A 27,267-nucleotide genomic window follows, 5' to 3' on the forward strand; every position below is an offset into this window, starting at 1 on the left:
TAATGATTCTAGAAACATTTTATCACAGAAGGGATATAATTGGTCTTTAAATCCAAATCTATTAAACAAAAGGGAAATAATTCAGGAAATCCAGGACATTCTCAAATCTCTACTAGTTAAGATAGACGAACACCAGCATACACCTGATATTGAATGGGCGGCAACGAAAGCACAGATAAGAGGTATCTTCCTTCAAAAAGCCTCTTATTATAAAAAAATTCAACTCAGAGAAGAACAAACTTTGGAGTCTAAAATTAAAACACTAGATCAAGAATTAATGCAGAATCATAACTCACAAACAGAAACAGAACTTTTAAAATGTCAGAAGGATCTTTTCTGATCCAAAATAATAGATTGTCATTTCATGAAACCAAAATATTGGCAAGTTACGCTATTCATATACAAACTCTGTCAAATTCCAGAATTATATTACAAAAACAAAACATATACAAAATCTAATGATATTATTAACATTTTTGAATCGATATACGCCCAAATTTATGGAGATAAAAGTGAATCACCTACAAAGGAAAATTATAGTGACTTCCTACAAAAGATTAACTTCCCAAAAATTGATGAGAATCTACAGAGAGATTTAATACAACCAATTTCTATGGAGGAAATAACAATGACAATTAAAAATTTGAAATCCCACAAAGCCCCGGGCCCAGATGGCCTTACAGCAGAATTTTATAAAACTTTCGACAATATGATTGTTAAAATACTATCATATACATTAAACTATATAATTAATAACAAAATCAATGACTTACATTTCAATGCATCCAAAACAATTATTATACCTAAAGAAAATTCGGATCTTCAAAACCCAGACAATTATAGACCTATATCACTTTTAAACATTGATACTAAAATTCTGACCTCTATTTTAGCTACCAGACTGAAGAAAATAACAAATTTAATCATTTCTAATGAACAAACTGGATTTTTAACCTCTAGGCAAGCTAGTGACAACACCTTAACACTTCATACTTTAATCTCTTATGCCAATCAAAAGAACTTAAATATGTATGCCCTTATTATTGATGCACAAAAGGTCTTCGATAGAGTTGACATAAAATTTCTATTTAACATTTTACCCTATTTTAATATACCTCAAGAATTCATCCTAACATTACAAACATTATATAATAACCGCTATACAACTTTATATATAAATAAAATCTCTTCTATCATTGCTTAACTTATATTATAAGGGAGAAGACAGACTATCTCCATCTCCTAATATCACTAAACACTTTCAAATCGACCTATTTCAAAATGAACTCAGAGCTTGCAACTGGAACCCCTTAAGAACTCTTCCACTTAATGAAGCAGTATCATTCTTTAATTCTACTTTCCTTTCTATTCTGGATATACATGCTCCTGAGCGTACTATTAGAATGAAATCTAAAACAGCCCCTTGGCTCTCAAATGAAACTAAAAACTAATCCTCTCCAAAAATAAGGCTTGGAACAAATGGAGGTCCCATAGAATTAACTCTGACTTGCTTCACTTTCGCCATCTTAGAAATCTTACCAAAAAGGCTATACTCTCCGACAAAGAAAATTCTACTATGAACTACAAGAAACAAACTTAAATAAACCCAAACAGTTTTGGTCCTCAATCAATAAACTCCTTTCACCAGGAACAGCTAAAACTCCTCCCACTAAATGCTGACCCAAACACCCCTCTCCAAACTGCAAACACTTTTAATTCATTCTTTACTGAAACAATTCAAACTCTAGCTAGACAACTAAACAATAATAACTTCTATCCTCCAAATAATCTAGTAAACTCTTCTTACAATTTCACTCTACAACCTATTCCTACCTCTTTCATCTATAAACTTATTCACAAACTAAAACCTTGTACCCTCTGCTGACAAACTCCCTTCCCTTTTTCTTCAAAAGGCAGCCAAAGAAATAGCTTACCCAATCACTATACTTATAAACAGGACCATCAAGAAGGAACCATCCCTGACATCTGGAAAATCTCTCATATTATCCCACTACACAAAGGTGGTGACTCTATTGACTATTCCAACTTTAGACCTATTGCTCTTCTCTCCTTTAGCAAAATTATGGAGAAATGTATTCATCAACAACTTCTACAATACCTCTCTCTTCACAATATTATAGCTAACTGTCAGCATGGCTTTAGACCTTACCATAGCACCACCACTGCCCTCCTTTCCTTTGTAGATACCATTAACAACAATTGCAACAATAATCTTCTCTCTTCTGCCCTATTTATTGACCTCTCCAAAGCTTTTGACATGGTCAACCACTCTTCTTTAATAAATATTCTTGAATCACTCTCATTTGACAGCCTTGCCATCAAATGGTTTACATCATACCTCAGTAACAGACAACAAGCCATTCTGTGGGAAAACCACATCTCCTCCTTACTGCCCATTACTATTGGAGTCCCTCAGGGCTCCACTCTTGCTCCTCTTCTCCTCTATATAAATGATCTCCACTCTGTAATTCCTCAAGCTACCTGCATTCAATATGCTGATGATTCCACCATCATTTGCTCAGCATCCTCCTCTCCAGATCTCAGATCATTAACTCAAACTATGTTCAACACAGTAGAAACATGGTTCTCTAGACGGTACCTTCTTCTCAACGCTAAAAAAACCAAACTTCTCCTCTTTACCTCCACTAAACTTCACCATCTCTTCAAACAACAACACTGTTATCTCTCCTGATACTACAACTAAACTGTTAGGAATAACCATTGATAACAATCTCTCATTTGACCAACATATAAACAATACTATCAAATCAGTTAACAGAAAAATAGGGTCTTTATACCGCATTAAACCATTTCTCACCCCTTCTTCTAGAGCTACTATTGCTCACACCCATCTTATATCTACTCTCTTTTATGCCTCTCCTATCTTCACCAACCTCAAGAAAACTAACCTTAACAAACTAGCAACCTGCTACAATAACATTGCCACGCAGCCACTAGTAAACCTTTTAGAACCCATCACTGCCTTAATCTGAAACACTTAGGCTGGCTGGAACTACAAAACTATCTCATTATCTCACAACTCACAATAGCCCACAAACTACTGTACCAACCTAATAACACTCCTATTCTATCACAACTTATACTCCTTATAACAATCTCACCTCTCTTCATAAAGGCCCATAACGTGGCTGGTGACTCCCTTTTCACAAACACTGTTGGTAGGGCATGGAATTTGCTGCCTAAAGACTTAACTTCAATCTCATCTCTACCTCTCTTCAAAAACAAATCAAACTGTACTTCCATAACCACTGGCTTTGTTCCTGTACTACTCCAGGGTAATCTTCCCTCACCCCATCCACTCTGTACCTTTAACCCTTCTGTTTGCTTAATATTTAGCTGCTACCCTACTTCTTCACCCCTGCTGTCCTACTTTTCTCTCTCACCTCCTCTTAACTGTCTCTCTCAATCCTGACTCCTGTCCCATCACTATTATTTATCTCACTTTTCCTTCTACTTCTCTACCCCTCCGAGGCTTAAACCTTTATTCACTATTGCAATTCGACATTGTACATCCTTTTATGTGCTAGGTAAAATTATTGTGAATCTGATCTAACTTATGTATGATCTCTAACTGTTTGAGTTCCAGAACATATGTTGATTTTATTAACAAGTTGATGTTTATTTCTATTTTATTGTAAGTTTTTATTAACAAGTCTGTTCTTTTATGTTTTGTGTGGAGCTTTTCTCCCCGGGCCTCTACTGAAAATGGACATATATCCAGCTAGACTAGCCCGGTCAACAAATGTAAAATAAATAAATAAATAAATAAAAGAATTCAGATCAGGAATGGTACCCGTCAAGGTTGTCCTCTATCCCCTATACTATTTAATTTATATTTAGAACCTTTATTTCTGCATATTAAACAAAATGTATGCCATAATGCCCCAATAATCTATGGAACCAAGATCTCTATGGCAGCTTTTGCAGATGATCTTAATATATATTGTACAACACCTGTCTCTGATACCAAAAAAATATTATCTGCTGTCGAAGACTTTGCATTAATATCAAGCTATAAAATAAACCTTAAAAAAAAAACAATATATTTCCTTTGAAAACACCTAAACCCTTTTCACTTTTACCTTTGATAGGGCAAGTAAAATCTGAAGAAAAGATTAAATATTTAGGAATCATATTCTCCACAGATAATAAGGACTTCTATCTCAATAATGTTAAACTAAACTGGGAACACATTTTATTTGATCTAAGGAGATGGAATAACCTGAAATTACCTACATTAGCAAAGGTCTCAATTATAAAAATGAATGTCTTACCCAGATTATTATATATCTTTAGATCCACTCGTGTTAATCCCCAAGAAATTTTTTAAACAAATCCACATTGAACTTGCTAAATTTATATGGGAACCAAGGAAAACTAGAATATCATACGATAATTTGATGACCCCGAAAAATAAAGGTGGGTTAGATTTACCCGACTTTGGAAATTATTACTTAATTATAAATGCCAATAGAATTTTAAGAATAGCTAACTATGACATACAAAATAATAATTAGTCCCCTAACTGGATAAGATTGGGTTACAAACATGCCGAACATTTGAACATGAATCCCAAAGCCTTACCCTTTCTAAACAGAGATATCATTAAAACATATGCTCTAATGGAACATATAAAAATGTATATAACATTATTACAAAATCTCTTTAGATCATCAAATCTATTTCAATATATGATGATCTTACAACCCTTTCATAGAAACCCTAACCTGAGAATCAATAATCAACTTATAGACTTAAAAAACTTTCCACTTATAATAAACTTAACTCTACAAGATATATACCCATATCTGAATTATTCTGCCCATGATCTAAGACAAGAAATGAATCTCCCCAAATCATATTTAGTCATATTGAGGCAGATTAAAGAATTATCTATTAGCTACTTTAAAGACTTAACTGTTAATAAAGAGAACTTAACGAAATGTACCTCAATATGGCAAGCTCTATCGCAAACTACCAAATATATAACATCTACTTATAAACTGATAAAAGACATCAGATATCAAGACCACCTTCTTGTATTGAATTATTGGAAAGACAAACTACCATTGGCTGAAGAAAGTAAATTCATAAATGCAATTAAATTAACAGCAAAATCGATCTCCCTCCAAAAGCTAACATTCACCCAACTCATGATATTCAATAATGCCTATTACACACGCCTTAGCTTGTATAAATTCAACTTCAAGAATTCTCCAAAGTGCCCATATTGTAAAGATGAAACTGCTGACCTCTTACATATGTTTTGGAGCTGCAAATGTATATATAAACTTTGGAATTCCCTAAAGCTACAACTACAAAAGATGGGGTATCAAAATTCAACGTTGTCTTGGGAATTTATGATATTACACATTCCTCCAAATAATATACCTAGATCCCAGATGATTATACTTATGAATATTTTCTTATTAATGAAGCTCTATATAGTTACAAGTTGGCTGAACCCAACTCAAACTTCTTGGGAAAATTTTAAGATCTTAGCGATAAAACACATATTAGCCCACAAATATGTTATCAATAGCCAAAGTAAACATCCAAATAATCTAAACATTTGGGAACAAATTTTCAACATTATGTTAGCTTAATGCACCGAAATCAGGAAACCCCATTGTTATTTATAGTATAAAACATAACCTTTGTAAGAACCATATTATTTCAAGATAGTATCTTTGCACAGAATAATTATTTATATATATGTTATTTTAATTGTGAAAGCATTCATGTAAATAATGTATATATCTTGTTACAATGTAGATAGAAGAATTGTTCGGAAATTACCTCTGTATTTCCCTGTTAAATGTTTGTATGAACAAGTGAAAAATAATAAAGAATTATTATTGAAAAAAAAAAAGAACTAATATTTCCCTTCTTTCCACTGCCCAAAAGTTTGTAAAGTTCCCCTTCACAGCTTGGTAAGAAAACATCTAAGATAGGAGGATTTTGTGGTGTAAACACACTTGGTTTTCTAAAAAATTGGACATTATCATCCTTTTACTCAGCAGTATATATCAATTTTAATGACACATTAAGAATAAACATTCTAAATTCTATCAACATTCCAGCAATATCAGCCCCACTAGAGGGAATCAAACTTATTCTTCTATTGAGCACATTACATTCAAAGTCACTAAGGGTACCTTTAGAAATATTCCAAACTAACCCATATTTGCAGATGCCCACATTTTCGTGAGAGTTCTCACATTGGTGTCTATGGGTGGTTGTTTCCTTTTCATGCCATTTCGATAATTGTCCTATTCTATCGATTTCACCCTGTTCTGGCGAAATGGTAAGGGTAGGTGAGGAAAAACCTAATCTGAAGTAGCTGACTTCATTTGGTCATCAACCTGTGGATATTCAGATCGGATCCAAGATGGCTGCTTCACCAGCTTCTGATCTGAGCTCCAAGGTCCTCCCCTTACCCATAATACCCTTCTGTCTCCTTCCTTCCCTCAGATCTCGTTTGGTGCTTTTCAAGCCAGCAGCATGGTCTCGAGCTCCAAGTGAGTTAGTGTTTTTTGGGTAAGTATTCAGCTTGTTTGTTAGTTAGCTTCGGCTGATATGTTGTTTTAAACCCGCGTTTACATCATCAGTTCAAAAAAAGAAGAAGAAAAAATATATTTTATTTAGTCAGTGTTGTGTTCCCTTCTTTAGGCTGTCCTTAGACATGGCTGATATTACAAAGCCTGTCTTCAGGAAATGTGCAGAGTGTGGCCATAAGCTTTCACTGGCTGATGGCCACACTCTGTGTATTGTTTGCTTGGGTGTGCCTCACCTATCTACGGCCTGCAGTATTTGGCGGGATTTAATCTTAGCGCCCTCAAAGACAGGAGGTCTAAACTGGTAATGAAAGGGCTCTTGCCAGTTTCGGAGATGACTGTCCCCGCCTTGTCTTCAATGATAGCGGCTGCTACCATCTTTTCACCCTCTCAATCCTCTGGGGCTCATACCCCCATTCCTAGGGTGTTAGACTCAAACAAGAAACAAAAGGATAGGCCCAGAAAGTGCCCCCCCCCCCGACTGCTTGAAACAGTTGGGCCTCCAGTTAAAACTAGAACTCCTCCAAGGCCCAGTACTCCTCTGCTCTGTTCTCTGAGGTTTTCACCGGAGCCGACGGTGTCTCGGGTTCCTTCGAGAGCCTACCCTCACCGGCACAACTGGCCAGTCTCAGTGGCTTCCTCGTCCTGGTCCACCCACAGTCTTTCAGAGTCCATGTCACTGAAGAATAAACAGACTTTCTCCACGCATATGGCCACTCTGAAAGCAGTATCGAACACATCTATGCGCCTCCTTTCGGGTCTACTTTATGCGCTCGAAGCATGAAAAATCTGAATAGCACAACACATAAAGAGCAAACCGTGAATATGTCAAATGTACTAAAGTGCAAAATGTAAAACCTCGAACTGTCATAGTCGGCCAGTCCACCACCCGCAATACACTACCTACCCAAACACAATAAAAAAGACACATACATACACTAACCAAAACCCTACTTCTAACCCTAAATTAAAGCACCAAAACCCTACATAAACAACTATCTATGCACTATCCTTAACCCCTCCCTAACCCTAAGGTCCGTAACTATCACACACTTCCCCTATGGAGCTATACCCAAACAAACTAACTATTCCACACACACATCTTCTTCTTCTTCTACTTTTGGCTGCTCCCATTAGGGGTCGCCACAGCAGATCAACTGTTTCCATTTCTTCCTGTCCTCTGCATCTTGCTCTGTCACACCAACCACCTGCATGTCCTCTCTCACCACATCCATAAACCTTATCTTAGGCCTTCCTCTTTTTCTGTTACCTGGCAGCTTCATCCTCAGCATCTTTTTCCCAATATACTCTGCATCCCTCCTCAGCACATGTCCAAACCAACGTAATCCTGCCAATCTGGCTTTGCCTCCAAACCTTCCAACCTGGGCTGACCCTCTAATATACTTATTCCTAATCCTGTCCATCCTCGTCACACCCAGTGCAAATCTTAACATCTTCAACTCTGCCATGTCAAGCTCTGACTCCTGCCTTTTTGTCAATGCCACTGTCTCCAAACCGTATAACATAGCTGGTCTCACTACCCTCTTGTAGACCTTCCCTTTCACTCTTACTGGTACTCGTCTGTCACAAATCACTCCTGACACTCTTCTCCACCCACTCCATCCTGCCTGTACTCTCTTCTTCACCTCTCTTCCACACTCACCACTACTCTGAACTGTTGATCCCAAGTACTTAAACTCATTCACCTTCGCCACCTCTACTCCCTCACACATATACTTAACAAAACCCTACACTAAACCTTACATACATTACCTACACATAACCTTACATACACTACCTACCTATGCACTTACCTTAACCCCTCCCTAACCCTAAGGTCTGTAACTATCGCACACTTACCTTACGGAGCTATAATGCAGACGGGCCAACTATGTGAATTCGATATTTCCACTATTGCGGATTCATTCATTCGACGTATTTGCGGTTCGTTCTTTACTTGTCATGCTATTCGGATTCGGGTTTTTTGTGTTTTGAGCATGTAAAGTAGATCTCCTCCTTTTGCATGCCACTGAAGGAGCAGCAGGGGCTACCACTTCTGGGGATGCCATGAGGCGACATGCCTAGCTCTGGCTGTGTCAGTTTATGGTACTCTTCAAGGTGTCATTTGCTAATGCCCCTTACGATAGTTCTTCCCTGTTTGGGAAGTTCATGTGGGAGACACTTGTCCAGAGTGAGAAGGATGGGATCCACTTCTCTAACCCTCAAAGATCCTTCTCAAGGAATCAGCGAGGGCAAAAGAAGATGTGGTTCCGAAAATCTCAGTACTCCCAAGACACTCAGGACTCATCTTCCTCCAGAGGCAGAGGGGGATATGACAGACAGCAGTCCAGAAGCAGAGGGGGTCCAAGAAATTTTGGGTCTCAAGAACCTTTCTCAGATAGGCCTGCGCAGCAGCCCTGAGCGGCTGCCCGACTGCTCATCTCTGGATGCAGTCGGGGGTCATCTTTTGTTGCACCTAATGGCATGGGAGTCCACGTCAACAGACCATTGGGTGCTACACATCATATCCAGAGGCTATTCCATTCCCTTCATGGTACCACCTCGTCCCCCCGAAACACCTCCCAGACATTCCACTTGTGCAAAGGGAGGTCGCAGCACTCGAAATAGAAAAGCTGCTAAGGAAGTGAGTCATCCAACCCATTCCCCCAGACCAGTCCAGATTGGGCATCTATTCCAGGTTCTTTTTAGTGCCAAAGAAGATGGGGGATCTAAGACTCATTCTGGATCTCTCAACCTTGAACCTGACAGTTGCCAAAGAAAAGTTCCGGATGGTCACCTTGCAATCCATCCTGCCCTACCTGAAGGAGAACGAATGGATGTGCTCCATAGGCCTCCTGGACACATACTATCATATAAAGATGCGCAGATGTTCCAGGAGGTTTCTCCACTTCTGGCTAGGGGCCAATCATTATCAGTTTTGAGCCCTCCCCTTTGGTCTCACTACAAGGTGTTCGCCAAGGTTATGGTAATACCGACTCACCTGAGGCTTCAGGGAATACAGGTCTTCCCATACTTGGACAATTGGCTCCTTGCTGCCCCCACCAAGTGTCTACTCTCTCTAGCCAGAGACTACTTTCTGAGGTTAACGAGACTTGTGGGGATCACAGTCACCACAAACAAATCATCTCTGAATCTGGTTCAAATTCTGGAATTTATAGGGGCACAACTAGACACAGTTTGGATAAAGGTCTATGTCACCCCAGAGGGAGTTTGAAGCTTACGTCTTCTTGTGTTTTACATCATCCAATCTCGTCTTCCCTCTGCTGAGGCGGTGTTACGAACTCTTGGTTCTATGGCAGCCATCATCACTCTTCCATGTGCTCGCCTACATATTCGGGGTTCTGTAGTGGACGTTAGCAGTCCAATGGTCTCTGTTAGACCTACTGTTTCCTCAGCCTATACGCATAAGCAGGACTTGCAGGGAGCCTCCCTCTGGTGGATGGAGTCCTCAGACCGAGTCAAGGGACCCCCATTTATTGGAGCCCCTCCCCAAGCCAAGGTGACCACAGACATCTCCCAGCTAGGGTGGTGGTGGGGGGCATTATTCAGGAAGGACAGTCCAAGGCATGTGGTCCCCGAATGAGACCAAGTTGCATATCAACATCCTAGAGATGAGGGCGGTCCTTTTAGCGTTGCAGGCCCTTCATGCCTTTCTTCATCTGGGAACTATTACAATACAGTCAGACAACATATCAGTAGTCTGGTACATCAACAAATGGGGAGGAACCAGATCTTACCCCCTTTGTCATGAGGCCACAAGAGTGTGGGAATGGGAGATTTCCACTGACTTCTTTCTAATAGCATTGCACATTCTGGGGAGGTCCAAAATACTAGCGGACAAACTGAGCAGGACTATTCTGATGCCTTATGAGTGGTCTCTGAATCCTTCTGTAACGGAGCAGATCTTCCTCGAGTGGGGTTGGCCTTGCTGTGATCTCTTGGCATCTCCTTCCAACGCAAAGTGCAGCAAGTTCCTTGCTCTGATCCCCCCCACTGGGGGAACCCCCAGGGATGATCTAGTCCATGTTTGGCCTCCCGGTCTTCTCTATGTTTATCCCCCATTACCTCTCAAACTGAAGTTTCTTATAGGTTCACAGGTTCATAGGTTCACACTAGGCTATCTGCCCTAGGGCATTTATAAGCCTAGCCAGAGTGTGTTTGGCTTTCACCACCCTTTTTAAATTAATTTTGCTATGCCCTTTTTCGAGGTTAGTATACTGTGCCTTTGTCTAACAGTGACACAGAAGCGATACCCGGGGTAAACCTACAATCTCCCATCCACTCATCAAGATTCCTCTTGAAGAGAGTCAATGAGGGACTCTGCCTAACCTGGACTGGGATTTTATTCCAGAGTGAAGGGAGCCTCTGGATTATGAATCTGTCCCTTCAGCATGTCCTATTTATTTCAGTGCTGAGGTTCAAGTCTCTCGAGCGCGTAGCTCGATGGGATTTTCTAAGGTGCAGCATGTCCATTAATTCTGGGTTGGACATGGCTTTATATGTCAGGCACAGATTGCCTCTGAGCAGGTGGTATGCCACTGAGTAGAGCTGGAGTTTCTTTAACCGGGCAGCATATGGCATCTGTTTGAGCCCTTTGATCCTCTTGGTGAGGTACTTTTGGGGTCTTTCCAGTTGCTGCAGGTGTCTGGTAAGGTACATCCCAAAAAGGGCATTGTACTCAATTATTGGTCTGATGAGGGATGAGTAAAGATGCACGATTAGGTGGGCTATATAAAATGATTTTCTAAACACTTTGGCCATGTGGTTGTCAAATGAGAGATTGCTATCAACTTGGGTCCCCAGGTCCCTAATTACTTCTTCTGTACTTAATGGATTACCACCTATGTAGCAATTTGTGGGCACTTTGTTTTTGCCAAAGGGGATGACTATACACTTTTTGGCATTTAGCTTGAGGCCATGGCTCTGGCACCAGTTGTCTGTTTCTATGAGGCCCTTTTGGAGGATGCTTGTGTCGGCTGGAGAGTCAATTATGGTGCCCAGTTTGCAGTCATCTGCGAACTTAGTCAGCCACAGTCCTTCTGTGTTGGCCTGTACCTCTGAGAAATATATACCGAACAAGAGAGGTCCCAGGACTGAGCCTTGTGGGACACCACTTGTAACTCGTTTGGAGTCTGACATGGCTCCAGCAATTCTAACCATGTGGGTTCTGTCCTTGAGCCAGTTTGCAACCCATCTAGTGACATAGGGGTTTATATTTAAGCTGGTGAGCTTATCTATAATGCCCGAGTGGGGTATTGTATCGAAGGCTTTTGCGAGGTCCAGGTAGGCTGTGTGGACCACTTTCCTCTCATCAATGGCCTTGGTGACTGTTTCAAAGAAATCAACCAGGTTTAAGAGTCAGGATCTGCCCTTAACAAAGCCGAACTGGGTAGGATCCAGTGTCTGTAGGTCCCCAATATCTTTATTATGAGGTCCATGATGATCCTTTCCATAGCTTTACAGACCAAGCTAGTCAGGCTTATGCGGTGATAGTTTCCAGGATCCGTTGAGGCACCACCTTTGTGGAGAGGGACCACTGTTGCTGTACGCCACTCTTTGGGTACATATCCTGTAGTAAGGCTGAGATTGAACAGTAGTTTTATGTTTGGGTTTAGCTCTTCTTGGAGTTTATGTAGGACGCAGCCCGGGACACGTCTGGTCCCATTGATGCTGTGTTTTTTGCTTTGGAGAGGGCAGCTCTTACCTGAGCATCTGAGATGTCAGGGGGGCAGCACTCTGCTGGGATAGATATTTGCCCTTTTTGGGGGGGGGGAGTTTGCGCTGAACCTGTCAGCTAGGATGTTGGCAATGTCTGTGGGTTTGGTGTATTTTTTGTCATGTTGGACCAATTCTGAGCATATCTGGGAATTCCCACCCAGGTTCCTAACATAACTAAAGAAAGCCTTGTGATTATCCTTAGTGTCCTGTGCAATTTTTCTCTCGAGGCTGGCCTTAGACGATTTTATGAGTGCCCATAGTTTTTTGCTAATACTGATCAGAGATGCCTTCCCTTTTTGGGATTTTGCTTTATCATGTAGTGGCTTCCTCCTTCTATTGTATAGTTTGTTTATGGCTGGGGTCCACCAGACAGGACATCTGCCTTTGGAGGATTGGGTCTTGGTTTTATTTGGGATTGCATGATCCATGCATTCCTGAAGGTGTTCATAGAATGCGTTTATAAAGTATTCTGTGGTCTGGGCCGTATTTTCCACAGGCCCGGGGGCTTTGAAGGATTCCACCACGGTTTTGAGGAGTGTGAAATTTGCTTTAAAGAAGTTTTTCACTGTGGTTTTCAGGGCAGGGGGTGAAATCGGGATGTGAATATCCAGTGAGATTAGTTTATGGTCTGATCTTACCAGTGAGGGATACACTTCTGGTCTGGAGCATAGAGTCCCCATGTTGGTGATGATCAGGTCCAGTATGTTTTCCCCTCTTGTGGGAGTGGTAACAAGTTGTTTCATAGCATTTGAGTTTATAAATTCTAGGAACCTTTGGGCTAGGGTGTTGGATCTAGAGTAATGCTCCCAGTCTATGTTTGGGTAGTTGAAGTCACCCAATATAATGGTGTTTGGAGAGACCTTCATATTTTCCATTGTTCTCAGGAAGGTCGAGTGGGGTTCCTGGGTTTGGGAGGGTGGTCTGTAGCAAGCTATAAACTGGAAGGCAGTTTTACCCACTGTTAGTTGCACATGGATAGTCTCTGATGCTTCGTGCTGTGCCACCAACCTGGAGGTGTGTGTATCTTTGACGAATATTGATACTCCCCTTCCTTTTGTGGTACGGTCTAAGTTTTGGGGCCGAAAAGCATGGTATGAGGTATAACCTGGTAGTGCTGGGGTGCTCTCGGGAGCCTTGAACCAGGTTTCTGTTACTGCACAGATATTGATGTTCTCCATGCTAAGGAAAGTTTCGAGTGCGTGCATCTTGAGGTTTAGACTTCTGGCGTTGAGTAGCATTACTCTTAGTTTCTTATCCCTTGTGATACCTATGGAGGTGGGTTTGTCTTTTGAGCCTTGCCTAAAAAAGGCACTATGGGGGTAGCAAGAGCCTTTGCCAATATACGAAAGCCCAGGGGTGACAGGTGCAAGCCGTCCCTAGCGAAGCATCGTGGCTTGTCGAGCATGTCATCCCAGGCTGACAGGCATTGGATCCCCTTTGAATGACACCAATACTTAAGCCAGTTGTTGAAATTGATCATCTTGTCTTCATATTGTGGCATCATTCTTGGTGAGGGTAAGATGCTACTCAAGGTCAGGGTCATTCCGGCCTGGGCTACATGCTCAGAGAGCTCCTCTATGTCTCTTTTCATGTAGTCCAGGGAGGTACGTCTCAGGTCATTCACACCAGCAAGGACAATGACTGAGTCATATTTGTACTTGCCTTGGAGTGACCTGAGTGCTTGTGTTATGTGGCGGATCCTAGCGCCCGACAGGCAGCTCACCATGACCTTTTCCTTGTTCAGCCTGGTGAGCGGGACGTCAGTGTGCCTGACGATAGAGTCACCTATTACAAGTGTATCAGGTGTGTTGTTTAGCCTTAAGGGCTGTGACTGTTCGGAACACTGGCTTTGTGAGCTATGTGTTGCATGTGTTTTATTTTGGGGTTGCGGTTGCTTGGGTGTCTGCTTTGGAGGTCTCTGCTGCTTAGGCAGATTTTTATTTAGAGCATCCGAGTATGTTTTTGTGTGTTTATGTGTTTGGTTTGCTGTCGTGGTAGGTCTGTGTGAGACTGGAATTGTAGTGAGTGTGGTTTCCTTCTCCTCCTGATTGTTTTCTCCAGCACTGAGTTGAGAGAGCTTAGCCTCCAGTATGGCTATATGGTTGCATCTCTCACATGTGTTGGAATTTGTTGGGAGGAGGAGAGGGTTGTCTGTGTACATGAGGCATCAGAAAGCTTGCAGGCTGAGGAGCAAAGTAATCATCATTGCCCTGTTCTGGCCTCACCAAGTCTGGTTTCCTTTCCTTTGGTCTCATCTGGTAGTTCCTCTATGGATCTTGCATCTCATTCTGGATCTCATCTCACACCCCTCAAGGGTTCCTCATCCAAACCTGGTCAATCTGAAGCTCACTGCTTGGCTGCTCCAGTTCCCTTGATAGCTAGGACTCCCAGTTTAACCTCACCAGTTAAGTCTGTTCTGGTGGCAGCTCACAAATCATCCACCAGGAAACTTTACCATAGCAAGTGGAAATATTTTTCTATTTTGGCCTCTCAGAGGGACCTGGATCCTTGCACAGCCACGGTCCTGGCAGTGTTGAAATTCTTGCTGAATATATTTCATCAGGGCACTAGTTCCTCTACTGTGAAAGTTCAAATGGCTGCCATTTCTAACTTCTACATTGGTGAAAACATGGCTTCTCTAGCTGCTTCTAGGCTTTGTAAAACCTTTATTAAGGATACATTTCTTTTAAGACCCCCGGTGAAAGATCCTACACCTCCTTGGGACCTCACCCTTGTCTTACAGGCTCTGGTTTCTCCACCCTTTGAGCCTGCAGCATCAGTAGACCTTCAGTTTCTATCATGGAAAACTGCCTTTCTAGTGGCTATCACTTTGGCTAGGAGGGTATCGGAACTTCAGGCACTATCAATCAAAGCCCTGTACATGTTTTTTCATAAGGACCGGGTTTCTTTATGTACTAATCCATCCTTTCTTCCCAAGGTTGCTTCAGAAACCAGTATTAACCAGATGATTAACCTTCCTGCTTTCTTTCCGAATTTTCAAAACAGGGGTGAATATAAATATACGTACATACATATATATATATATATATATATATATATATATATATATATATACATATATATACATATATATACATATGTATCTGTAGTGGACAGAACACCCAGTTCCTTATAGTTTCATAGTTTCATAGTATAGTACTAGGCTATCTGCCCTAGGGCATTTATAAGCCTAGCCAAAGTGTATGTGGCTTTCGCCACCCCATGTAATGATACAAAAGTGTACAATTTAAATTAAATTTAGTTTACTGTGCCTCTATCTAGCAATGACACAGAGATGACCCCCGGGGTAAACCTACGATCACCCATCCATTCGTCCAGATTTCTCTTGAAGAGAGTCAGTGAGGGGCTCTGCCTAACATGGACAGGTATCCTGTTCCAGAGTGCAGGAAGCCTCTGGGTTATGAATCTGTCCCTCCAGCTTGTCCTATTCATATTTGTGCTGAGGTTTAGATCTTTAGCTCTCGTGGCTCTGATGGATTTGTATTTTTTGAGGTGGAGCATGTCCATTAATTCTGAATTGGACATGGCCTTGTAAGGCACAGATCACCTCTGAGCAGGTGGTATGCTACTGAATAGAGCTGGAGCTTTTTCAGTCTGGCAGCATATGACATATGCTGGAGACCCTTGATCCTCTTGGTAAGGTACTTTTGGGGTCTCTCCAGCTGCTGCAGGTGCCGGGTGAGGTACATACCAAATGTGGCATTGTACTCAATCATAGGCCTGATAAGGGAGGAATATAAGGGTACGATGACATCCTTTGATCTGGATGTGAATCCCTTCATGATAAGGTGGGCAAGGTAGAAGGTCTTTCGAACCACTTTGGCGCCGTGGGTGTCAAATGAGAGGTCACTGTCAACTTGGGTCCCCAGGTCTCTGATTTCTTTTTCCGTACTTAGTGGATTACCACCTATGTGGTAATTTGTGGGTACTTTGTTTTTTCCAAAGGGGATGACTATACATTTTTTGGCATTTAGTTTAAGGCCATGACTCTGGCACCAGTCGTCTGTTTCTGTGAGGCCCTTCTGGAGGATGCATGTGTCAGCTGGTGTGTCGACTATGGCACCTAGTTTGCAGTCGTCTGCGAACTTTGTCAGCCACAACCCCCCTATGTTTGCCTGCACATCTGAGAAATAAATGCCGAACAAGAGGGGTCCCAAGACAGAGCCCTGTGGGACTCCACTTGTGACTGGCTTAGAGTCTGACATAGCTCCTGCTATTCTAACTTTGTGGGTTCTGTCCTTTAGCCAGTTTGCAACCCATCTTGTGACAAACGAGTTTACATTTAAGCTGTTGAGCTTGTCTATGATGCCTGAGTGGGGTATTGTGTCGAAGGCTTTTGCCAGATGTAGCTGTACGCCAGTGTTCAGGGACGTATCTTGTAGCAAGGCTAAGAGTGAACAGCGTTCTTATGTGCGGGTTTAGCTCCTCTAGGAGTTCACATAGCATGCAACCCGGGACACCGTCAGGTCCCATGGATGCTGTATTTTTAGCTTTGCTGGGGGCAGCTCTCACCTGGACATCTGAGATTTCAGGGAGGTTGCATTCAGCTGAGATATTTATTTCATCTTTTGGGGGAGAGGGAGGGGAGAAATTTGCACTGAACCTGTCTGCCAGTATGTTGGCAATATCTGTAGGTTCAATGTATTTTTTGCCATTATGAACTAACTCTGCGCATATCTGAGGGTTTCCGCCCAGGTTTCTAACATAACTGAAGAAGGCCTTGTGATTATCTTTAGTGTCCTTAGCGATTTTTCTCTCGAAGTTGGCCTTTGATGATTTTATTAGCGAATGTAGTTTTTTGCTAGTGCTGATCAGGGATGCCTTCCCTTTATGGGATTTTGCTCTGTCTTGCAGTAGCCTCCTTCTCTTGTTATAAAGTTTGTTTTTGGCTAGGGTCCACCAGATAGGATGCCTGCCTTTGGTGGAAAGGGTCTTGGTTTTATTTGGGATTGCATGATCCATGCATTCTTGGAGATGCCCGTAGAAAGCATTTGTGAAGGATTCAGCAGTGTGGGATGTGGTTTCCACTGGCCCAGGGATGTTGAATGATACCATTTCAGTCCTAAGGAGTGTAAAGTCGGCTTTTGAGAAGTTTCTCACTGTGGTCCTTTGTGCTGGGGGTGGAGGTGGGATATGAATATCTAGGGTTATTAGTTTATGGTCTGATCTCACTAGTGAGGGGTATACTTCTGGTGTTGAGCATTTTGTCCCCATGTTTGTGATGATCAGGTCAAGTATATTATTTCCCCTTGTGGGGGAGATGACTAGTTGTTCTATCGCATTTGAGTTGATGAATTCCAGGAACCTTTGGGCTAGGGTGCTGGGGCTTGAGTAATGCACCCAGTCTATATTTGGGTAGTTGAAGTCTCCCAATATGATGGTATTTGGTGAGACATTCATATCCTCCAGTGTCTTCAGGAAGGCTGAATGGAGTTCCTGAGATTGCAAGGGTGGTCTGTAGCATGCTACAAGTTGTATTGCACATGGATGGTCTCCGATGCTTCGTGCGTTGCCACTAACCTGGAGGTGTGGGTGTCTTTAACGAATATGGATACTCCCCTCCTTTTGTGGTTCGGCCCAGGTTTTGGGGCCAAAATGCATGATACGAGGTATAACCTGGTAGGGCTGGGGTGCTCTCAGGAGCCTTGAACCAGGTTTCAGTTACTGCACAGACATCGATGCTCTCCATACTGAGGAGTGCTTCGAGAGCCTGCATCTTGAGATTTAGACTTCTGGCGTTGAGCAGCATTACCCTTAGTTTTTTTCCTTTATTGTTTTCTAAGGTGGTGGGTTTGTCTTTTGAACCTTGCCTAAAAAAGGCACTATGGGGGTGGCAAGAGCCTTAGACAATATCCGGAAGCCCAGTGGTGACAGGTGCAAGCCGTCCCTTGCGAAGCAGCTTTGGCTTGTCCAGCATGTCAACCCAGGCAGACATCCCCCTAGAATGACACCAGTAATTGAGCCAATTATTAAAGCTGATCATCTTGTCTTTGTATTGTGGCATCATTCTTGGTGAGGGCAAGATGCTGCTCAAGGTCAGGGTCATACCGGCCTGGGCTACATAATCAGACAGCTCCTCTGTGTCTCTTTTCATGTAGTCCAAGGAGGTGCATCTCAGGTCATTCATGCCGGCATGGACAATGACGGAGTCATATTTGTACTTGCTTTGGAGTGACCTGAGTGCTTGTGTTATGTGGCAGATCCTAGCTCCCGACAGGCAGCTCACCATTACCCTCTCTTTGTTCAGCCTGGTAAGCGGGACGTCAGTGTGTCTGACTATAGAGTCACCTATTACTAGTGTATCAGGCATGGTGTTTCGCCTTAAGGGCTGTGATTGTTTGGCACACTGACTTTGTGTACTATGTGCTTGTGTAGAGATTTGAGGTGGTGTTTTCTTGGATGTCTGCTTTGGGAGCCTCTGTTGTTTCGGTAAGTTTTTTATTAGAGCCTCCGAGTATGTCTTTGTGTTGCTATGTGTTTGTTTGCAGTTGTGGTTGGTTTATGTGAGACTGGGTTTGTTGTGTGTGTGGTTACCTTCTCCTCCTGTCTGGTCTTGCTAGTCCTGTGTTGAGAGAGTTCAGCCTCCAGTTTGGCTATATAGTTGCATTTCTCACATGTGTTTGTGTTTGTTGGGAGGAGGAGAGGGTTGTCTGTGTACATGAGACAATTGTAACATTGTCTCAGGATTCCCAGATTAACTAGCTGAACTGGAGAGGACGTCAGTAATATACCACTCGACATGCCAGAATAGTATAAGGGGATGATGTGTAACTGGGTCAGAGACAGGACTTTGAAGGGAAGTGGGTATTAGCACGGGTTGTAGGTGGAATGTAGTGCTTACATTAGTTTAAGGGTGCTTCACTTAAAAGAAAGGTTTTAGGAGCAAGTGCTAGGCTTATGATAAAGCGAATAGACTGATTTTGTTGAAAGTAGAGCTTTCTTACGGGAAAAATTGAAGTGCAGACTTGGCGGAGCCAGGAATAGTTTAAGCCTGTTTAACTGACGCTGTGCTATGTGCACAATCGCGCAAAGCCGCACAAACGTGGATTTTAAACAGAGAACTTCAAAAGAGCTGGAAATGGTCCAAAACGACCAATTACTACAAGCTCTTGTGCTGAGGTCACTCCTTCAGGGACAGATAGGCTGCTCAAGGCTCCCCACTCCCACTGGTGAGCAAAGTAACTTCCTTCTATCCAAGTAAGGCAATGGACAACACAGGAACTACACCACAGTCCAGAATACAGCAAAGCCTGTATACTGGTCTAAACTAGTTGAGAAAGGCGGGAAAACAAGGATTTTTTTTTGTTTTTTTTGTTTTTTAATTTAAAAAGTACACAGAAATGCAGGAAAAACAGTAATAAATCACTTACACAGGCTAGCTCACTTTAGTGGGTAGCCTCAACAGTTAAATTAAACAACAAACTTTCGACCAAATGTAACTTTAAGTGCAGATAATGTACAATGCAAAAAACAGGTAATAAAGCAGTTTAAACTTGTTCAAAGTAAGAAAAGGAATGTCTCTCAGGTAAAAACAGCAAAAAAATACTTAGATAAGGAAAGTAGTCGCTTTTCTCAGTTCTCTGCTGCTAGCACCACTCTGCAGGATCACGAGGAGTTGTTTCTGAGTAGCATAGCCAGAAAAAAACACTCAGGGGCGGATTTTAAACAGGGAACTTCAAAAGAGCTGGAAATGGTCCAAAACGACCAATTACTACAAGCTCTTGTGCTGAGGTCACTCCTTCAGGGACAGATAGCCTTCATCTAATGCTGCTCGTGTAACATCTGTGCACAAGTACAATCAGTGCAACACAACTGTGTCCATTAACACGCACAATTCTCAACCATAATGTATTATATTTTGCACATCAGAGACATCAGCTGCTCATGATGCTGGAGTTATATTCCACCTGCATAATTTACATTTTCCAGCACAAAAGTAGATTGCACATAGTTTATAAAGACAGCCACTACAAAAAAGGCAGTGAGAAGAGCGAAGTGCATTAGTCCACTAGTCTGACTTGTCCCATATACTTATCCATTCAACAACATCCCCGCCTATACTTATTCATGCAAAGAGCTGTCTAGAAGTTTCACTATAAGGTGTTCTGGGTGGAGAGCAAGTGCTAAATATGTTAAAAGTGTATACAGAAACCAGGGGCGGCCCATGCTATTGGACTGCAGCCCCCCGCTGTAAAAGAAATAAGAAGAAAGAAACTAAACAAAATAAGGACAAATATTGCAGACCTTCGCGCATGTGCACTCACAGCCCTTCTGACATCCAGACTGCTGCTGAACCAGTCCGGAGCACATGCAGAGCTCCAGACTGATTCAGCAGCAGTCTGGATTAGAAACACAGCAGTCAAGAGCATCCCAGAAGTTAGTTACAACTGCCCTGGACCCAAGTAAGTGTGTAATTCCCAGTTGCTATATACTGGTGGCTAGACAGAACACATGGTGGTGGGCACTGAATACCTCAGGTTTGAATGCTGTAATTTGGGTGTAGGTGGCAAGGGCCTGAATTCCTTACCCACCACCATTTGTAAAAATAAATTGCAGATTTTTGCCTCATATTTGTTCTGTTCTGTTCCTCATAAAATCTGTGGTTTCTGTATTTTTGTTTCCTTACACAGTCTGTAGTGCAGTGGTGCACTGGTAGCATTTTTGCCTGACAGCAACAAATTCTCTGGTTTGATTCTTGGCTGTGGAGTCTTCATGTTCTATCTTACAAAGACATATGTCTGGAGTGTTTCTCCCAGGGCTTCTGCTGAAAATTGGCTTTTGTTCCAAGTCAGACTTTCCTGGTTAACAAATGTTAAATAAATAAAAATAAGAGGCATTTGAATTTCAGACTTCATATTTTTCAGAAAGTACATGGTAACACAAAACCTTTTATTCTAGCAATTTTCTAAGTTTATAACATGGGTATTTGAAATTTGTCCCTATTTTTGGGATTGTATTCCCCCATTATTGGCTTCGTCCAGGTTTTTTGTGCTAAGGTTGAGAGCTATGGTGAGAACTGAATTCACTGAATATGTTTGGGGGCTGTATTCCCCCATTACTTGCTTTGTGTACGTGTTTTTTGCTAAGAGGTTGAGAGCTATGGTGAGAACTTAATTCACTGAATATGTTTGGGGGCTGTATTCCCCCATTATTGGCTTTGTTCAGGTGTTTTGTGCTAAGAGGTTGACAGCTATGGTGAGAAATGAATTCACTAAATGGTAGCCATTTAAGTTTCAGTCTTCCTCTTTTTCACAAAACTGATGATATGGCATAGTGGTATATTGCTCTGAGTGTTTTTCACAGGGTTCTGGGTTCAATACTTGGCAGCTAAATGTATGTTGGTAATGCAGTATTTTATTCTAGCAACTTTCCAACATTATACAAGCAATGTTTAAAATGTGTCCCTGGTTTTTAGGCTTATGTCCCCCCCACAATAAATTTTGTTTTTTTCCAGATTGCTTGTGCTACAAAGTTCAGAGATACAGCTGAGTGTCAAGTAGATAGGGGAACAAAAGTTTAATGCTGCTTATGCTGAGTCTGCTTGCATTGTTAATAGCACAACAGGTAGTGTACTTGCTTTTGATGCTGAAGCCTGTGGGTTCTACTCCCACAGTAGGTAGAAACATTGCTGATACTGTACAGTGTTGTAAAGGGTGTAGTTGCTACAGTCCTTTTTGGCGAAGATACCTAGTAACTATGAACTTGTTATCAGTTTGCCATCCATTCCCTATTGCAATATTACTAGCTTATCATTTTTAATGCAACGTAGGCAATTTATTCCTCAAGGGCAACAGGCACTTTATTTGTAGATGAAACAATGAAATATAAAGTTGTTTGCTAGCAGCAACCTCTTCATTAGTTACATATTTCTTTAATGTGGAATTATTTAGCTGACTTTTACTTCTTCAGAGATTGTGCATATTTACTAATACTGGTGGACTGTAGAAGTTTGAGTAGACTTTTTTGATGGAAATGTTCTGAATTGGACAGTTTTGCCATCATTGGTGCATGCATTTTGTTTCATTGTTTACTGGAAAAATGTTCTGAATTGGGCGGTTTTGTCATTATTGGTGCATGCATTTTGCTTCATTGTTTACTGGAAAAATGTTCAAAACGATAAATTTAAAATGCCCTCTAACAACTGTACTGTATTGTACAAGGAATATAATTTAATACAATCAGGAAGGTGTATCAAAGAGCATGTGTGTGTACCGTGTGCAAGAGGCCTATGATTTGAAAACAGCCCAAAGTTAATATTTATCTGCCACTGGCAAAATGTATTTTCTTTGAATGTGGGTTTCAATGCTATTTCATTGAATGTGAGTTTCAAGGGCAGAGACGTTTTAATACTAAGTCTGTTTTCAGTGTGAGACTGCATTGCTTTGTTTAGCAGATGTCTTAGTGTTTGTGCTGTAAAATGCAAAATAAAACTTTCAAATGAAGTCCAAATCATCGTAGAAGTAAAGCAGTATGCACATTAGTGTTTATGGTAAATGGGGTGAAATAGCCAAGTAATGGTTCATTGGAATGGCTGCAGGGGGTAGGCTCCATTCGACCATGATTTTTTGAGGAGGAAGAGCGGTAAACTCAAAGACAGCCCCGGCTGAACTATACCTCTCAACTGTCCAGATTTTCACAGAATGAATAGATTTTTGCTTCTTATTTTTTGGTTTACTCCTCATAAAATTTGTGGTTTTCTGGCAAATCATTTAGCAATTAAGTCACTAAATAATGACAGACACTGAGTTTCAGACTTCATAACCTTCAGAAAAATGCATACTAAAGCAAGATCTGTTATTCTATCAACTGTCTCAGTTTATACAAGAGCAATTTTTAGTACTGTTTATATGTTCCCCTAATATATTTGGCCTTGTCCAGATTTCCTGCATTAACAGGTTGAAAGGTATGTGCAAATAAATTGCTTTATAGAATTAGGCATATCCAAACCTCTCAACTGTCCCTGATTTTGGTTCAAAATGTTGCTCTTCCCCTAATAATCCCTTCACAAAATGGCAATTTTGGAAGAAAACATGTAGGGTTTACAATTAATAAATAACTGTAATAATCAGAGTTATAGATTACTTTTATTTCAGAAATGCATGTAGATTCTTTTATTTTGTCAGCTGCTTAAGTTAGCAGTACTAATATTAAAAAAGTCTCCCTTATTTGACAGGCTCCCAGCTATAATGTGTGACTATTTTATATTTGTGCATCACATTTTTGGTCAATTTTTCATAAAATTGTGTATTTTTTGGCAAATTAGTGACAAATCATTAAAGACTGAAGTTAGAAAATAATGACAGACATTTGAGTTTCAGATGTCATACCCTTCAGAAAATTCATACTAATGCAAGACCTACTATTCTCTTATCTTTCCAAGTTTATAAGAGCAATATTTAAAAGTGGTCCTTATTTTTGGGCCTTTGTCTTACTTCTATGTATGGCTTGGTCCAGATTTCTTGCTCTGAGGTTGAGAGGTATAATAAATGTGTCAGGGCCATCACAGTCAGCCAGACACATTTCAAATTGTGACATACTTGTTGCACCCCCCTCCCCCATGTAGTGACTCTGGATGTGTCCATGCAAGGCAGGGAGCAGTTATGCAGTATAAATGTGCAGAGTATCCCCCCATCCAAGGGAGACACGAGTACTACAGTGGCTTTTCATCTGTCCTTGATTTTGCAGAATGTTCTGGTTTCGGTCATATTTTTATACTGTTGATTTATGCTTATTATTATTCAGAAAGTGCCTGTTGATCTGTGTTTATGTAGCAATGCTTTAATGACCATCAGGTAAGCCTGTCTAAGATTGTAAGATGCAAGTAAGCTTTAATAAGCATACTGTTAAAGAACTGCCAGCATTGAAAGCATTTCTGTTGTTGCCATGCAGAGAATACTTACATAACTAGATAACGTATAAGCCTTAAGTACTGAAATGCATATGACAGTATTTGTAATAAAGGACAGGATTACATTATTTTAAGAAGCTCATTACATTTGTTGGAGACTTGCAGTCATCTTTGCAGGCTTTACCTGTAAACTAAATAGAATGCCAATCTATCATGTGTGGTCCATAACCTGTGCAGTAATCCTTTAAGCAATGTATGGTGAGCTTGTTTCTTGTTTGCTTTTCATTTTTTACTTTGATCATGTTTTCCCCATGAAACAAGTAGATAGTTGTTGTCATGCAGCAGGTCTTTTTTGGATAAAAAACATTTTTACAAGTGGGGGTATCACAGAGGTTTGCTACTTTCAGCATGTTACTTGGTACTTTAATAAAGCTGAATATAAATTATAATTAGAACTGCAGTGCAAGGAGAAGTGGTTTGAGTTGAGTGCTCCTTGTTTTTCTTATACTTGATTTTGACTGGCATTCCAGTAATGTATTTAAAAAGTAATTTATTTTTTCATGCCTCACAACCTTTTTGTTTCCATGTAGATATTAAGTAAGCTGTCATGCAGCCAATGCACTGAAATATTTTTTCTTCTACACTTCATTTTGTTTTGATTGGACTCTCATAATATCGGTTTGGCACCCAGGGCAGCGTATTTAATTAAAGTTACAGTTTTTGTGGTTTTGAGCATAGCTCCTACCTTTTCTCATTGGCCGCACCCCTTCCCATTGACCCCACCCATTCAGTTGCCTCCTGCAGCCCCTCTTTGATCAGCTGCCACTGATAGAAACAAAACATAATCTTTCTGGAGCATAACCACACATAAACATCCCTCTGACACAAAACCTGCCTTAGTTTAGTACAATTTCTGTAGAAGATGTCAATAAATAACATAACTAACATAAAATAAATAAGCATTTTGGTATTCAAATAGCTCACTTCTTTAGAAATGCTGTAATACTACAAAATACATTGGTTTTCACTAAGGATTATTTAGTTCCTCATAAGCTCTTTCACACAATCTGATGGCTATTCTTTCTGTGCTCATCATTGTACATGTACAACATACATTCTCATGTGGTATTTTTTTGAAGTGTATGAAGCTTCCTGATTATGCTCCAAAATTGGAAAAAAAGTAAAGCTGTTACGCACTTCTGTAGCACAGGACCTGACCATAGCGGCACTTTCAGAGGTGTGATAACAATTTACACATCCCCCTAAGCACTGTTGCAGTTGGGTATAAGGGAAGGGATGCTTCTTCACTCTCAGTGGACCCTCAACATCTTCCTTATATGTCCATGAAAGTTTACACATGTCACTTTGTCTGTAATTTATTTCAGTTAGGCCAGTATATGAAAACTGTACCTGATTTTTCCTTACTTGGTGTTTGTGCAACACTACGTGCTAAGTGCTTTACTGGCTTTCAAAGCCATTAAAATACATGTTTTTTTTTTTGTAACAGATAGTCCATGGTGTTGATACACTGTAAAGAGTTACTGAAGGCATACTGCTTCTGAGAAGCTTGTCAAAGGCAACTTTTTAATAAAATCTTTTCTCTTTATTACATTCAGCTCCAGTAAAATCTTTTCTCTTTCTTACATTCAGCTCCAGTATGCACACAAGTGATGGCACAAATAAAAGTGGGAACATACCAGACAAGAGGCAGGTGCCAGTGGTAGTGATTGAGTGTGAAGATGACAAAGAAAATATGCCTACTAACAGTGATTATGAAATCAATTCCTACAACTATAAGGAAAGCGATGAAGAGGAGGAGGAGGAAGAGGAAGATGATGAAAGCACTTTTACAAGTAAGACATTAGTTTGCAAATGTTAAGAGCTAACTGGCAACATATGATGATGATAATTACTTTTGATGTATGTTCTAGGGTCTACTTCACATGACTGAAAACTCAGAATACTGAATTTCATTTGACTGAGACCACAATACCTAATTTTCAAAATACTGAAAACTCATTTGACTGAGTCTTATTATACTGAAAGCTTACAATGCTGAATTTCAAAATACTGAACTTTAAGTAGGTACAAAGGACCATGTACTTGCCTCTAGAATGCTTTGAGAGTCCATACCTTTCTAGTAGTGGAATGTGACTTGATACTGCTGGGAATGGATCTACCATAATGGGAATAACAAAGAACAATACCTGTGAATAACCTCCCAGAAATTGTCTGTTTAAACACATGGTGTTCCTTCTGTGCCCCTTGATAAGAAATAAATAGGTGATCACCTTTTCTAAGGGGTGTAGTTCTGTCAAATATTACCTGAGCAGTCTATGCATATCTGAAATATGCACAATCTATTTTCCTTGGTTTTTAGATTCTGAGTAGAAAACTGGGAGACTGATGGCTTGATTTACAAACCACTTTCTGCATAAATTGAGGGGTTTGTTCTTAAAGATACCCTATTCCTATGGAAAATTAGATAGGGTTGCAACTCTGATACTCTCCTTGCAGAATCATAGAAATGATGAACTGCTTGTTTATATAAGCACATATTTCCATGTCAAGAACTTGATGGGCAGGTTCAAAAGGTGACATGGTCAATTTCCCAGGACATAGCTGAGATCCCAAGGAGGAGCAACCCATTTATGTGGAGGTCTCAGGCATAAAACTCTGTTCAGAAACTGACAACAGAAAAGAAAGAGGTGGCTCCATGGTCAGACATGCTGAAATGACAGCAAGATACAGGAATGAGGCCAGAGGAAAGGAACTCACACAAATATTTGAGCACACAATCCATGGTGGGCCCCTGGTCATTGGCTATCCAGCAACTAGAAAATCACTACCACATACGAACATATGATTTTGTAGTATCAGGCTTTCTTGCCTTCTTTAGTACTTGCTGCTCATACTCATGAAAGAAGTGTTTAAAAGATATTAAAAGTAAATCATCCAGACAGTCAGTTGAAACTGAATAATATTGTAGTGTACCAAACTTATCCTGTCATGTGTGAGTGGGTCCAGTCACTGAGTAAACTTTTGGTAACTGCCCTTGCC

At 40.8% G+C, this 27,267-nt stretch overlaps 1 protein-coding gene across 3 annotated transcripts in view; it reads left to right on the forward strand.

Annotated features, from left to right (window-relative positions):
- Positions 1-27,267, forward strand: part of PHACTR1 (phosphatase and actin regulator 1) — a 1,877,004-nt gene that overhangs the window by 1,096,895 nt on the left and 752,842 nt on the right. For all 3 annotated transcript variants that reach the window (XM_044064898.1, XM_044064897.1, XM_044064899.1), the window contains one exon: positions 25,858-26,060. In XM_044064898.1, the coding sequence (XP_043920833.1) occupies positions 25,858-26,060 (203 nt within the window). The remainder of the gene's footprint in view (positions 1-25,857; positions 26,061-27,267) is intronic.

Source organism: Protopterus annectens, chromosome 3.part0 (assembly GCF_019279795.1).
Source record: "Protopterus annectens isolate FY-2018-M chromosome 3.part0, PAN1.0, whole genome shotgun sequence".
Taxonomy (NCBI): Eukaryota; Metazoa; Chordata; order Ceratodontiformes; family Protopteridae; genus Protopterus; species Protopterus annectens.